This window comes from Aedes albopictus, chromosome 2 (genome assembly GCF_035046485.1).
Source record: "Aedes albopictus strain Foshan chromosome 2, AalbF5, whole genome shotgun sequence".
Taxonomy (NCBI): domain Eukaryota; kingdom Metazoa; phylum Arthropoda; class Insecta; order Diptera; family Culicidae; genus Aedes; species Aedes albopictus.
Window position 1 is genome coordinate 220349604 of NC_085137.1, and position 16596 is coordinate 220366199.

General features: G+C 41.9%; 1 protein-coding gene across 1 annotated transcript; it reads right to left on the reverse strand.

Moving 5' to 3' along the window:
• Window positions 1-12966: 12966 nt before the first annotated feature.
• LOC115256778 (titin) lies at window positions 12967-14530 on the reverse strand. The gene is made up of 2 exons (XM_029855735.2): window positions 14420-14530; window positions 12967-14352 (listed from the first exon to the last, which is right to left on the reverse strand). The coding sequence occupies exons 1-2, from the start codon at window positions 14513-14515 to the stop codon at window positions 13072-13074; spliced, it is 1377 nt and encodes a 458-aa protein (XP_029711595.2). The 5' UTR covers window positions 14516-14530; the 3' UTR covers window positions 12967-13071.
• Between the last annotated feature and the right edge of the window lie 2066 nt (window positions 14531-16596).

The following is a 16596-nucleotide window of genomic DNA, read 5'->3' on the forward strand; positions in this document are numbered from 1 at the left end:
AACGGCAGCTCTTTCAATTAGTTTTGTTTTAATCAGGAAGAATTTTTGAAAGAATCACTGCGTAGGATTTTTATAGAAATTCGATGAGAAATTTCTCATTAACTCCATGGAAGGACTTTGGAAGATATCCCCTTGCTAAAATTCCTAAAGAAATCCCTTCAATATCCCTTCTGGAGATGTAGGGGATGAGTGCCATGAGTAATAGCGTGGTTCAAAAAATCGTTTTTGCTCCACACCGCTTGTTCGATTCCTATTCAGATTATATGTCTTCTCCCAAAATTTGAGCTCATTTGGTTGAAAATTGAGACTGCACAAGCCCTTCAAAATTTGTATGGAAACTACTATGAAAAAACGATGTGTTTCATTCGATCCACCGTAGCATTTCCCCAAGAGCCCTAGTGGGTTGGTCGACCCTTGTTAATTCTAGGCTACTTTATCAACTACAACTTTGCCGAAGACCGCATTCAAATCGAACACCTCCTTAATTAGTTACCGATTTTTAACCAGAATCGAAATCTTTACTCATGATGGTTAAACTATTTGGTGGGCATCACTGCATTTTGCAGTGAAACATAGTAGCCATGATTTCAGTGTACTATCTTTGGCGCCATGTACAGCAATGTTGCCTGCTGGGAAGCTGGAGGATCACTGTTGAAGTTTGCCCAGTTGGATACAAATCGATAACTAATTAATGAGGCGTCCGATTTGAATGCGGTCTTAGGCAAAGTTGTAGCTGATAGAGTAGCCTAGGATTACCAAGGGTCGACTAACCCACTAGCGCACTTGGGGAAATGCTACAGTGGATTGAATGAAAAACATCGTTTTCCCATAGTAATTCCCATACAAACTTTGAAGGGCTTGTGCAGTCTCAATTTTCAACCAAATGAGCCTAAATTTTGGGAGAAGGCATAGAATCTGGTTAGGAATCGAATAAGCGGTGTGGAGCATAAACAATTTTTTGAACCACGCTAATGAGAAATCTCACGCTCTAAAATTCATCCTATTCGAAAACAAGCGATTACGACACCGATTGATTCCTAGCCTTATGTTTTTATGCAAGCTCACTTCCAACAAAAAATGCAAAAATAAGAAACAAATCAAATAACGCTTCAATGCTTTGTATTTCGTAGGAGCCACATGCTTAAAAATGGAACCGATACCCTATTTGAAAGAATTTTAGAAGGAATTCGAGTAGAAATTTCTGAAAGAATCCCTGAAGGAATTTCTGAATAAATTTTTCAATAGAATCCACATAAAACTCTCAAAGGCATCCTTGTATGAATCTCTAGAGGAATAACTAAAGAAGTTCCTGGAAAAATTTTCAGGGAAAGAAACTTTATCTTCTGAAGAAAAATTTGGAGAAACTTTTCGAGAGACCCTTGGTGGAATTCCTATAAAAGTTTATTGTAGTGCAGCCTGGACACTATTGGCCATCTGACTTCATCTTCTCTTCTGGCATCCAGCGACTGAGTATGAAATACCTACTCTTCCACTGGAAGATATACTTAAGGCGAAACTGGAAGCATTTCCTCACTTTTTGGTTTTTGATTTTTTATTAAATAACGAAGCCATATTTTCAAAAACGGTTTTCGTGCACATGTAGAGTATGGATCCAGGTATCTTCTGATTTTTTTTGTAGTAGAAAATGTTTTTAGTTTTTGCAGAAACCATTTTGAACAAAATTTCACAAAAAAATGGTTTCTGCAAAAATGGAAAACATTTTCCACCTCAAAAAAAAAAAAAAAAATCAGAAGATAGGGTCTGGGACCATTTGGGCAGGAACACCTATTTTGGGCACTTGCTGCTGTAACTAAGTCAATTTCAAACCGACTGACTTGAATTTTTGAACTTGGCTAGATACTGTGCCTATCTGATCGTGTCTCAAAAATCATGCCAATCGGTTCAAAATTGACTGAGTTATACCAGCAAGTGCCCATACTACACTGTGTACGATTTGTAAACAATCTCGCGCAGTAGTCGTCTACTATTTTAACGTTTTTCGTCGTGTAATACTTGTTAAAAATTTGTAACCGTTGTCGCGTCCGTTGTGTTGTGAATTAGTTAATCATTCTTGTGCTCTGGATAAATTGAATTCGATCCATTGGAAGCTGTTAATTGGGAATAAATTCACCCGATATACCAGTAGTCATGGCGATGGAGAAGAAACAATGCAAAGAATGCAAGCTGGAGATCAACGATATTGAGCCCGTGCGGTGTGGCTTCTGCGAGGCTTTTTTTCACATTAGCCAGCAGTGCTGCGGCTTCAATCACCGAGCAAATCGAGACATTCTCTCGCAGGGCAAAGCGATGTTTATTTGCAACGATTGCTGGGTCGAATTGAACGGTCGGAGTATAAAATGCTACCTGAACGATAAACTAAATACCCAGTCATCGGCTCAAGTGGATGATACGTCGGATAATTTATCTTCACAAGTTCAACTGCTCGCCGATGCCGTTGGTAAATTGACCAAGAAGGTTGATGTGTTGTCGTCTGGTCAACTTGTTGGAAATCAAGTGAATCAATCGATTACGCCTTCATTTCGCAAGTGGCCAAAAATTGGAGTAAAACGTCCGCGTGTGGAAGCCGAGCAATATGACTCCACCGCTCTAAATATCGATCGTGGTACCAGGGCCATTGATCTCAGCGATTTATCAATCGGCTCCATCATTCCTACCCCGACACCACCAAAATTCTGGCTGTATTTATCGGGCTTTCATCCACTCATTTCGCCCGATGATGTGCAGAAGATTGTGGCGCGTTGCTTAAATCTTTCATCACCGTGCGACGTGATTCGTCTGGTACGAAAAGGGAAGGATGTTTCAAACATGTCGTTTGTCTCTTTCAAAATTGGTCTCGATCCGTCGCTGAAGGAACAAGCTTTGTTGGCGTCAACTTGGTTGGAAGGGCTCTCATTTAGGGAGTTCATGGAGCAACCAAAAAACTACCGCCGCTCGCTGACCAATCAAATGGACATCAACCAGACTCCTATGTAAATCGCCGCAACTCGGACGGATATTCTACCAGCTCACCTCACCTGCTACTGGGACGCACCGAAATTAGTCCATTGGAAGCCCTGAAGCCCCCCATCGCAGACGAGCCATTCCAGCCAGCGTTCAGCAGTCGTCCCGGTCCTGCGTGTGGGAGTGGTGTAAGGGTCTTCCAAATCGAAATCGAAGGCAAGTACATCTCCTGTAATCATTCAGCAGTCCCTGATCCGTGCATCGCTTCTAGACAATTGACCACCGTGCCAGTAACGCTAGCTTCGCAAAATGATGATGATGACGATGTTAATAGTGTGTCTACTATCGAGATGATGCCACATATGATCAGAAATCCATCTTGGCCTCCTTCATCCAATCGATTGCATCCACCGGGATGCACGCCTGCCAGCCTCATGGAAGCCCCTGAGCCCCTCGGAACGGTCGAGCCATTCCAGCCAGCGACCAACAGTCATCCCGGTCCCGTGTTCGAGTGTGGTGAAGGGGTCTTCCAATCCGTAAACGCAGGCAAGTACAATAGTTTTGAGAACAATTATCTGCCGTTAATGTCCATGCCTTGCAGTTGTCCTGCAGTATCGCTATCATGTTCGGAACTAGGTGGCATTGCAGTTTCCTCCAGCAATCAACTAACGAATTCGTCTGTTCGATCAATGCCTCCGTCATCACCGGGATGCACGCCTGCCAGCCCAATGGAAGCCCTTAGTCCCCTCGGCACAGTCGAGCCATTCCTGCCAGCGACCAGCAGTCATCCCGGTCCTGTGTCCGAGTGTGGTGTCAGGGTCTTCCAACCCGCAAATGCAGGCAAGTACCATAGCATAAAGAACAATACTCTACCGTCAACGTTGTCTGCTTCCAGCCATGATTCATCTGGCGATAGTACATACAATGCTATTTGGATGTATTACCAAAACGTCCGTGGCCTAAGGACGAGGATAGATGAACTGCTTCTAGCGACAAGCGATTGCCGCTTCGATGTGATAATCCTGACGGAGATCGGATTGAACAACAGCATTACCTCGCAGCAGCTGTTCGGTTCTGGTTTTAATGTGTACCGCTGTGATCGGAGCCCCGCCAATAGCGATAAATCTCGATTTGGAGGCGTTTTGATTGCTATTGCCCAGCGATACGCCAGCAGGGTTGTGCATACGGTATGTGGTCGAGGGTTGGAGCAAATCTGTGTGTTGTCGACATTCAAAGGTAGGAAAGTATTGATTTGTGGTATCTACATTCCACCGGATAAAAGCCAAAACGTGAGTATTATCAACGATCATCTCTCCTCGATGAATGAGCTTTGCGAGAAATGCTCACCCGGTGATGCTGTATTGGTATGCGGCGATTATAATCAGCCCCACATGAGATGGTGTTTAGCTGAAAACTCTATTCAATGCAGTGTTTCTCTACTACCGGTAGCTAGCAGCACTCTGTTGGATGGAATGGATTATTTGTGCCTCGTCCAAAGAAATGTGGTCCGCAATCAGCTTGATCGTACTCTCGACCTGGTTTTTTGTTCACCAGATTGTGAAGCTGTGGTGAACTGCTCTTTGGATCCGTTATTGCCCGTTGATTCTCACCATCCACCACTCGAGTTTTCCATACCCGCATGCTTGGTACGTGATGATGGGACTGAACGACCTCCTGAAAACAGACCCTTGAACTTTCGTAAGCTAGATTTCGTAGCCCTTTTGGAATATTTGCAAACTGTGGATTGGACCGATGTTACTAACTGCTACGATGTCGACGATATGGCTGAAAGTTTTTGCACCGTCTTAAATAACTGGCTTGTTTCAAATGTCCCTCGAACCCGACCGCCAGTCTCGCCTGCCTGGAGCACTCCTTATTTGCGGAAATTGAGACGTGCACGCAATGCATGTCAACGGAAACTTCGCCACCAACGAACACCTATCAGTATTCGAAACTTTCAACGAGCTAGCAATGCATACCGTTTCAAAAACGCCTCTCTGTACAAGTCGTACGTTTTGCGTATTCAAATGGGCCTGAGGAGAAATCCTCGTGGTTTTTGGCGTTTTGTTAACTCCAAACGGAAAAGTCATGCAATCCCAGCGAATGTCTATCTGAATGAAGTACATGCTGTTTCGGCGAAGGAGTCGTGTCAGTTATTTGCCAAGCATTTTTCATCTATATTCGCTACAGACCCCGCTTCAACGTTGGATATTGTAAACGCAACCCGTGATGTACCCGTTGACGTCGTGGATATTGGAGTGTTCAATATTAATCCGGAGATGGTCAAACTTGCAGCGAAAACACTTAAACGATCGTTTGTTCCAGGTCCCGACAGTTTACCTGCAGTTGTAATTTGTCGCTGTATCTGCTCTCTCGCACAGCCTTTGTGTGATATTTTCAACCGTTCGCTACAGCAGGCCAAATTCCCGCGTATATGGAAGCAATCGTTCATGATACCCGTTTTCAAACGTGGCAATCGTCATGATGTTACGAACTACCGTGGTATCACTAGTCTATCAGCTGCTTCAAAACTGTTTGAAACTATAATGCGTGGAATACTTCTCGAAGCTACAAAAAGCTACATCTCTAATGATCAACACGGGTTCATGCCAAATCGGTCAGTCACTACCAATATGCTTATTTTTACGTCTAAATGTATTACGACTATGGAAGATAATGCACAAGTGGACGTAATCTACACAGATTTGAAGGCAGCGTTTGACAAAATTGACCATAGGATATTGTTGCACAAATTGTCCCGTCTCGGAGTCGCTACGCATTTAATTTCTTGGTTGGAGTCTTACCTTTCGGGGCGAGAGCTTCGGGTGGCAATTGATGGCTGTGTTTCATCATCGTTTTCCAATAAATCTGGAGTCCCTCAAGGAAGCAACCTCGGGCCACTACTGTTCATTCTGTTCTTCAACGATGCAGCTTTGGTTCTAGACGAAGGATTCAAGCTTGCCTATGCTGACGATATGAAATTGTATATTGTGGTTCGTACCGAAGATGATTGCAGGCGCCTGCAGAAATCTTTGACATTATTTGCAGACTGGTGCAATAGAAACAAATTGATTTTGAGCGTGGAGAAATGTCAAGTGATCACCTTTCATCGCTTGAAAACCCCAGTTATGTTTGACTATCATATCAGTGGAAATGTTTTGGACAGAGTTACCAGTGTAACAGATTTGGGAATTCAGCTGGATGCGAAAATGACTTTCGATCTGCATCGATCTGAAATTGTTTCTAAAGCGACCCGACAATTGGGCTTCATTTCCAAAGTAGCCAAGGATTTCTCGGACCCGCACTGCTGGAAATCGTTGTACTGTGCTCTTGTGCGCCCAATTTTGGAGAATGCTTCGATCGTATGGCATCCTTATCAAGTTACGTGGTGCATCAGGATTGAGCGGATACAGAAACGATTCATTCGCTTGGCACTCAGGAACTTGCCATGGAGAGACCCCGACAATCTGCCACCATATCCTGATAGATGCCGCCTACTGGGACTGGATACGCTGGATCGACGACGAAAAGTACAGCAATCCTTGATGATTGCAAAGCTGTTGAATGGCGAAACTGATGCTCCTGACCTGCTATCTTTGCTGAATATTCGTGCACCTATCAGATCTCTTCGCGATACAACGTTGTTGCAACCGAATTTCCATCAGACCGTGTATGGTTACTATGAACCTATGTCTGCGTGTATCCGTACGTTTACGGCAGTTGAGGAGCTTTTTGAGTTCAATGAGTCGTCAGGGCGTTTTGTTAATAGAATTAGGTCTGTGTTAAACTAGATTAGTATATTTTATTCATTAAGACAACATTGTCAGATGGATTATTTTAAATACAAATACTCTACATGTGCACGAAAACCGATTTTGAAAATATTGTTTCGTTATTTAATAAAAAATCAAAAACCGAAAAAATGAGAATATGCTCTTGTACCGACTTTTCGACCCCTCTTAGCAGAATACCCTCCTTCGAATGAGTGTAATCAGTTTCGTACCTTTTAATTCCGCCCTATGTTGCTTATTCTTTGACAGATGCGCGTATTTCGACTACCACTTGTAATCTTCCGCTACGCTAACAGATGCTGCCGATTTGCAAGACAAATAGAGCTTTTACAGTCAATTGAATACTGTCGTGGATAGGATTCCAAAAAGGTGATATCAGGATCCTCATTAGCGACTACGACGCGAAGGTTGGTTCCGACAACTAGGACTATGAGCACGTCATGGGTCGTCACGATCTTGGAGAAGTGAGTGAAAACGGAGAGCTATTTGCAGAGTTTTGTGGCAACAATGACATAGCGATTGGGGGATCGCTCTTTCCTCATCGACCAGTGCTCGAGATGGCGTCACGGAAAATCAAATCAACCGCATCTGCATCAGCTGAAAATGGAGACGGAGCCTTCTTGATGTGCGGAACAAACGTACGGCGCCAACATAGTGTCCAACCCGATGTGGATTACCTAAGGTGCGGCGAAAGGAAACTAGTCGGCTCTTTCATTCCTACGGCGTTCTTATGGGAGTGACGTCATGTTCCATATTTGTAAACATGACGTCACTCCCGTAAGAATGCCGTAGGAATGGAAGAGCGGACTAGTTTCCTATCGCCGCACCTATGGGTAAATCCACATCGTGTCCAACCATCATCTCATAATCGGCGCATACGATCCATCGACAGGAGGAGAAAATCGGGTGCCATTTCATCGCCGACTGGAAGACGCTACGGTGAGCGGTCCTTCTTCGAGGAGTTGGAGAACCGTGATGCGGATATTCTGGACGATGGAAGCGTTGAAGATCAATGAAGCTCCATCAAGATCGCTCTCATCGCAACCGGCTAGAATAATTTGGGTGAGCTACGCACCCGAAGAAGCAATGAATCATAGATGATACCTGGAGGAACATATAGGATCGAAGAAACGCCAAAACCGCGATACAGCGAGCGAAAACTCGAAGAGCCAAAGCCGTAGTCCGTCACTCTTCGGCTCTTGAGAAGGAAGTGAAACGCTCATGTAGATGGGAAAAAAAGAGCGTGGGCGTAGGGAGTCCTAGCCGACGAAGGCGAGAAAGCCCCAAACATCGGTGACATCCGTCTCATCTACTATACTTTTACGTCGCATTAGTGGGACTAAGATGAATGCTACGATGCCCGTGAAAGACACGTCTGGACAGTTATTGACGGACCCGGCTGAACAGTTAAAGCGCTGTTTCGCGCTCTTTGGAAACCTTTTTCAAGTGTCAGTCATGCCATCACCACCTCAGCATAACCTTCTATGGGCTCCATAAACATCTGCGGTCGAAAAAGATTTACCCTTGCACCAAATGTACAATGTACAAAACGCTGATAAGTCCGGTAGTTCCCTACGGGCACTAGACCTGGACTTTGCTAGAAGAGGACATGTAAGCACTCGAAGTGTTTGAGCGGCGGGTGCTTAGGATCATCTTGTACTATACTGGAACAAATCGATGAATTCCAAGAGCCTTTCTACCTGTTATTCATTGATTACACTAGTTTACAAAAAAATAAAACGAAAGTAATGAACTTCTATCAACGACCAACATTTTTGATGCATAATTATGTTCTGATATCAAGACTGTGCTTCAAAAATTTTAAAGTAGAACAGTTTTTGAGTTTTTCCAGGAAATTGAGTTCTACAGTTTTAAAAAATATAGAATTTGCTAAAATTCAAATATTTTGCGTTGCGCTCAACGAATTTTGAATCTTCTTGCAAAAATAGGAAGCTGAATATAATATGTTATGATCATCTGAACATATTTTTTGCATCAAATTAGCGGGATTCTAGATATGGGTGATTATGTAGGCCAATCTCCTTAAATTTGAGCAAAGTTTCTACAAAATAACGATGATTTGTATTTTTTTCAGTAAGAAAAAAATTGAAAATCTTTTTCTCAACGTGCATTTGAAACATTAGATGTTAGCCAGTTACAGTAAAAAGTTACAGTAAAAAGCCAGTTACAGTAGAAAGTCTAAAAAATTTCCACTCTACTGAATTTTTTCTTCCTTCACGTTTTCGAACTCAGGGCATGATCCTACACTAAAACTGATCATCAGCTTACCGAGTTCAAAATGCTGTAAACTAGGGTTATGAAAAAGCTTTCAATCGTTTCGATCTCGAAAGCATGTGGGAAGCCCTCCCAAGTAACAATTCCATCGCTGATTGGTTTTGTTTGATTTTTATTAATGTTTTATTACAGCAATAATTAAAACTCACAGTTTTATGACTGCTTTTATGAAAACCATTAATAAAATGTTTTATAGTATACTTGAAGATATCCATAAAGACAGATTTTAAGAGTAAACAAAATTTTCCGATATGTAAACCTTCTGGCAATCATTATTACCGCAATAAAACTTTTAAAACTCTCAACAGATGGCGATCCGTTCGATTAGTAACGACATCTGTTGGCGGAAAAGCAGAAACTACGACACTGCTAGGTTTATTGCGGTCATCATAAAAGTAAACTTGCTTTCGTTTTATTTTCGCTGATTATGGTCGTCGACATATTGAAGAATTAGCTTATGTGAATGAAAAATAGTTACTTTTGCTTAAACTAGCAATGAATTGGTAGTTTGCAACCATTTTCATAACATGCTCACATAAATAAACTCTCTCTGCTGAGTTTTCTTGTGATTCGGGATAGTTTTACTAAATTCACAAATTGATTGATTTTCATTCCAAGATGATAATATTCCCTATTTTCGAAGCGCATTATTTTATGATTCTGCAACCCCAATATTCACGGTAAATTCGAATGCGCATAAGCCTACCAGCACAATAACTACTAAAATACTACTTTGAAATAATCGCTTTCTACTTACGAATGATGTATCTTCCTGAATTTACGTGCCATCGAAGAAGCTTCTCTGCATCTTGAGCTGTCATAGTTTTTGTGGAAAAAAAAACAACAACAATCGAGAATGGGAAATATTTCAACTAGGTTTTAAAACGGGTTTATAGCTACTCTTAATGCGGTTTGCAAAACCTCTCCGAGAGTGGTCCACTTAGCCGGAAGGTGCTCTTAAAGAGGTTATCAAGAGGTTTTGATGTATGATTCAGTTTTATTGCAAGTTTTATAAAATTGGTCATGAAGATCTCTTGTAGAGCCGAACAAAACTTAAAATGTTACTTGGGCTCAGACGCAAGAGTGTCCCTGAGAAAATTATCAGCCACATTGAAGTATAGTACAGGACATTTTCGAGTACTGCACAACGGTCAAGACTATCCTATCTGTGGCGTTGCTGGAGTGAAGCAAGAATGTATACTATCACCGCTACTATTCCTCAGTTGTATGGGGTCCGAGGAGATTAGTGGGATTTCTAGGCCATTTCAGAAAGCTTCAGAGAACTTTTGGCGAGTTTCTGAGGCGTTACGAAGGCGTTACATAGGTGTTTTTGGTGGTTTCTGAGAGTCTAAGGTGCGTTACATGGGGTCCGAGGGGGTTTTAGAGGGATTTCGAAGGCATTTCAGAAAGCTTCAGAGAATTTAAAAAAGACACGGACACCGTCTTCAGCCAGAGACTGAACGAAACTTAACACTAGACAACGGACACGGCACACAAAATGAGCACCAGTGGAAACAAGGAAGAAACGTTTCTTACGAAAGTTTCATCACTCGGATCGGGAATCGAACCCTCACCCCATAGCAAGGTATGTTTATACGCTTAGTGACGCTAACCGCACGGCCACGAGGCTCCACCAACTTTTGGCGGGTTCTAGAGGAGTTACGCAGGCGTTTTCGGGGATTTCTGTTGTGGGGGCCCCATTTCCAGGAGTATATTTTTGCTTTTTTAGAATAAAAAAAACTAAAAAATATCAAAAATTCTTACAAAAAAGTACCAATGCTGTTGTGGAAGAATTTAAAGTTAGAATAATTAGCTCAGCCAGGAAAAAATGGTATTATCAATCAGAGCAGAGATCATGATAAAAAAATAAATACAAATAAGTAAAATCGTTTTTGTTTGCGGTTTTAGTCGTTTAGAGTTAGTCGTAATTCATATCAGAGTCCCTAGAGAAATTCCTAGACCAATTTATAGTAAAAATCTTTGGAAAAGTTCTAGTCAAATTTATAACGCAACCGCTGGGGCTGTTTTGGCGAGAACACCAAAGAAAATGTCAAGCGGCATTTATAGAGAAATCTCTTGAGGAGTTGCTGGTCGACTACCATGATTTTTTTGTGGAACTTCAGCAGAAAAGGTTTTAACGCAGCTGCCAGTTCTCTGCCAACTTCCCGAAAAAGAAACAACAAAATTCTGAAATCAACTTCTAGGGAAACTTCATCGTGCAATAGAAATTTCGGGGAATTCGGATAGAGACTGTTAAAGATTTGTTTGCGAAAACCCAGGAGAAGTTTATTATGTTATTACTGACTTCATTTCTTATAGAATATAATATGTGAATCTTCTAGAGAACCTGGAAATCGCGGACGATTTTTTGCCTGATTTTTACAAAAAAAAAAATGTTTGCAAAATTTTCAAAGTTTTCTCAGATTCTGTAGGGTTTTCTCCACAAATTTCTTTTGCAAGTTCCTCAAGAAATCTATGGATTTTGTCAGGAGTTTGCCATAAATTACATCCTAAGTGCAGAAAGAAATGTTTCAAAAACTCAACCATATTATTCCAATAAGCTTTCCGAATGTTTCCGAACAAAAAAATCCTACAATTCTTATCAAAATACCGTGGAAAATCCTCCCAAAATATGTCTAGAATTTTCGACAGAAATGAACACGAATATTTAGCAGAAACTCTGCATTCTACAGAGTTTTATAGTTAATCCACGTTTTTTGCTCTCTTTAAAAACCTTGAAAAAATTTTCGAACTTATTTTTGTTTCACATTTTTATTCGTGAAGTGGGATTTTGTGGGGCCCCTGAAATGTGGGGGCCCGGGGCCATAGTATCATCGCAATCACTGCGAGTGAGCATATAGGATGATACTTTTTCATACGAATATCCGCTTTGGTTGCAGAAAATTATCACTTTGAAATTTCAAGCCACATATCCAATGTGGCTGCCGATGCTGATGATGCCGTAAAAGCCTTAAGGGGACGAATTGATCGTGAACCAAATCGTGGGTCGCTGTAGCAGCCCATCAAAAAGGGGCCCAAAAATAGCTTCGAATTGTCTGATGACGTTGTACTACTAGTTCAACGGCGCTCTGAGAAGCAGAGCAAGCTCGATGATCTTTGCCAATCGCTCCTCAGCGGTCTTAGGTAGCATCAACGTTAACAACACCAAATCGTGGGATATCATCACGGTCAACCTTTCCAGCTTTACGGAATCTGGGCAAGCAGTGGAGAATGTTGAAAGCTTTCAATATTTTGGTAGCCTAATGGCGGCCGATTGTGGCACAAAGATCGACATAGCTGCCCGGATCAAGAAGGCGAGGGCTGCTTTTGCACACCAAAATTCGAATTTTCAACTCGAAAATGAAATCTGTGCTGATGTCCTGTAGTGCAACTTGGTGTGTATCAGTGGAGAACAAATATAGATATATGAATTTTCCTGCGGTGTATAAATCGTGCATGGTGGCATCGCAATTGGATCTCCAACGTGGCATTCGCCCATGATGGAGATCTTTCAATTCGGCCCTCTGCACCACCGTTGGTGCTCAGGACTGAAAGTGAGGAAGTAAATGTTAGTCTGGATGAAGTTTGAAAAAACTTGATACCTACACAAAGTTTCATTGAATTCTAAGAGGGTGCTGCTAGCTCTGAAGTCCGCGTGAAATTCTTCCCTTGTAAGGGTGCTAATTCTTCGGATGACTGTAATTGTGTGTAAATGGTGGGGCATTATGTTACTGTGCTCCACAGCAAATTGATACTGATGAACCTGATACCGATGATATTTTATGACTGTTTTTGGCACCATCAACGGATTCAAACGATTGAATGTAAAAGTAAGTTAACATATGTCATACATATTTTAACATACAACAGGTCTATGTCTCAGAATTAAAATATTCTTCCATTGAACTAATCATTACGATTACATTAGCTAACAGATTTATTAACAAATAAATTTAACAGAAACAACTTTTCCAACAATTCAGTTAACACGGATAGACTAGAGAACGAACGGTTCGAGTTCAAATCATTGCTGCTTCTCGGATTCGCGCTTATGGTGGCTAGGAACGTGATGGTGTTCTTCGCGATGTTCATGATGGTCGTCATCGTGATGGCGGTACTCTTCATGGTGCTGCTGGTGCTGATGCTGATGTTGTCGCTGGTGGTGGTAACGGGCATCCTGGTGGTGCTCTTCGCTATCATCGTGCTCATCCTTGTGCTGAACCAACCGTTCAGCAACTGGATGAGACGTCTGATGAATTTGGTACTGCACAATGTGCTTTTCGCTCTGGTGATGGTGGTCCTCTTCGTCATGGTGGGCATCATGGACAGGCTCGGAAGTGTATCCGGTCAGCTTCAGGGTCACTGGTTTTTGCTGCACATAAACGTGACTTTCGTGGTTGTCGTCATGATCGTGATGATCGTGGTTCTTTTCAACCAGAACTGGCTTCTCAATGATCACAGCATATGGTTTTGGCACTTCAACTTTGTGAAGAACTGGAACTGGAACCTTCTTCTCTACTTCAACGTGCACTGGGCGATCAATGTGTTTGATGACTTCCTTCTCGACGTACACCGGATATGGCTTTGGGATTTGGACGGTATAAGGTTTCGGCACTTCCACCTTGACTTTGTGGACTACTGGAACCTTGACTTCCACAGGATATGGGACGTAACGGTCAACATGGACTGGAACCTTCTTTTCGACGTAGACTGGAACCTTCTTCTCAACTTCGACAGGGTACGGAACTGGACGATCAACGTGAACCTTCTTCTCTACGTAGACTGGCACTTTTTTCTCGACCTCCACTGGGTAAGGCACCTTAACTGGGTATGGAACTGGACGATCTACGTGCACTGGAACCTTCTTTTCGACATACACTGGAACCTTACGCTCTACTTCCACACGGTATGGAACAGGGCGATCTACATGGACAGGCACTTGCTTTTCAATAATGGTATGCTTCTCCACTTCCACTTTGTATGGAACTGGCACCTTCTTGGTGATGATGGTATGCTTCTCATCTTTCCAGTCGTAGGTCTTGTGCTCATAGCTTTGATGCTTCAGGTGCTTGTAATCTTCAAAGCTTTCTGGAGCTTCATAGGAATACGATGGCTGAAATCCACTTAGCATCTCAGGATGAAGCGAGTATCCATGTCCGTGCGCGTAATCGCTTAGTCCTCGTTTTTCCTGTACTTTGCGTTCCTGGGTCGCGTCCGTCATCTGCTTGGTTTCCACTTCCTTGACCGGCTTATCAATGGCTGCTCCCAAAGCAACGGCCAAAGCCATTGATAACACAACAAATCCCTAAGGGAAAAAATGAACATTAATTATCACATTTGTCACTTTTTTCCGTCGCACAAATCACACAAACCTTCATACTGCTCCCAATTCCACCTATGTGTTGCACTACCAAATCCGGTGAACGGCCACAAACGAATGATACTGCTCCTTGGCGGTCATGAGCCATTTATACTGTATCAATTTCTTCATCTTCATCTCTTTGTCAAGACTGCGATTTCCGCTGGCATCATCATCACTTTTTGGGGGTGATAACTTCGTAGGCTTGGGAGAAAATCGCGATCAAAAACAAAAGCAAACGAAGACCTAACAACGATGAAAGGTGGCGGCGGCGTGGCCTATTGCTGAGCTGAGAGCAGTTAATTCATGTCACGGTCCAAGGCCACCGGTTTTCGGGCGGAAAGGCATCTTGCGATTATAACTAGTCCAAAGATAGGCATCTGCTCAACCAACCACCGAAAGTACGGTGCATTTGGCAGAAATGGTCAGCTGTAGTGTGGTAGAGTTGTGGTGTATTAGAGTGACCTAGAGATGTGGGAAGGTATGATTGTACCCACCTGTTGAGTGATGGGTTGTTATTCGGTGAATGCATTTGAATGCCATTAAATCGTATTTTTTAAATTAAATCAGACTATTGTTACAAGCTGTTTCTTGTTAAGTAAAAGCAAGTATAATTGTTCTCTTCAAAGATGCACTACATTCACTATAACGTGCGATATGGTCTTTTTTCAAAACGATCGAAACGAAACGGTATGAGAAAATTCTGATACGGAGTAGTACGAAATATTTTTGTTTTTCATGAAATCGATACGAAATCAGACTAGGCAATTTTTGGAACAAAATCAATTTCGGTTATTTTTCGCGGAATTTTGTGGATAACCATTCTTGTGCAAATTGATACTTTTTTCAGTACAATACTTTTGTTGAATCTTTCAATAACCTCGATTTACAGAATAGCATGGGAGCAAAATGTACTGCACACTGCTTATTGTTATATGTGCAATCTTATTGGCGTAGGGTTTTGATGTTTTCGTGTTTGTTATGTTATCCGTTGTCTAGGGTTAGTAATGTTCAGTATGTGCTGGCCTTTGGCTGAAGACGATTATTTTTTTTTCCGTTGTTAGACCCCCCTTAAAATTGATGTTAGAATTCGGTGGCGAAGAAAGATGGTCTTCATCATTTTAGGAAAAATTAAAAAAAAAAAAAAAAACAAAGAATGAGGAAATGCATATAGTTTCACTTTAAGAAGACACGTCACTGCTAGCCCCTGGTGGATTCACGGTTGAGAAATCACGGTTGAAATTCCCAGAAAGAGGAATCCTTGAAGTCAATCTTGGATTAATCGCAGAAGCAACTCGTGGCCAATCTACTCAAAACTTGGAGGAACGCCAGAAGGGGAGGTATTCGTATAGTAACTCCTGAAGAAATTCTTGAAGGAGCATCTGGAGGAATCCAATAAAGGCTCCTAGAAATTCCTTGATGATGAATCATAGAAACGACTCCTCCCAGAAGAAACTTTTGAGGAATCCCCAGAAGGAGCCATTGGAGGAATTCTCAAAAACGGAAATCCTAAAAAAGAACTTCTTCAGGATTCCCAAAATAACTTCCTGGAGGAACACCAGAAGAAACTGCTGAAGTAATTTATGTGGGGGTCCTTCGAAGGAAAATCTGGAGATATTTTGGAAAGAACTATTAGATAGATATCTGAAGGCACTTCTGGATTAATTCCAGAAGGAGCTGCTGAATGAATCTCAGACAGAACTCTAGGAGGAATTTGAGAATAAACTTCCGTAGGAAAATCTCTGAAGAAATTCCTGGAGGTCCTTGTAGGAATTCCTGGAGGTATTTCTGGAGGACTTCTTGAAGGAGTTTTTGGAGGAATTTTCAGAGGATATCCTCGAGGAATTTCTGGTGGAATTGCTTGAGGAATTCTTTGAGGATTTTTTGGAGAAATATTTGAAACTTCCTGGACATATGTCTGAAGGAACTCTTCGAGGAATTTCTGAAAAAATTCTCGAGGGATTCCTGTAGAAATTAATGAATGAACTCTTGGAGAAGTTCCTGAAGAAATTCCTGAAAAAAAAAACTCTGGAAGAATCCATGGAGGAATCCCTGGAGGATCGCCTCGAGAAATTCCTTGAAGAGTTCCGGGAAAAATTTCTTTCAGGTTTCCTGCCCAAGTAACACAGAAAACATCTTTTGAAATCAACTATTCCAAAGATGTATTATAATTGTCATATATGAGTTTCA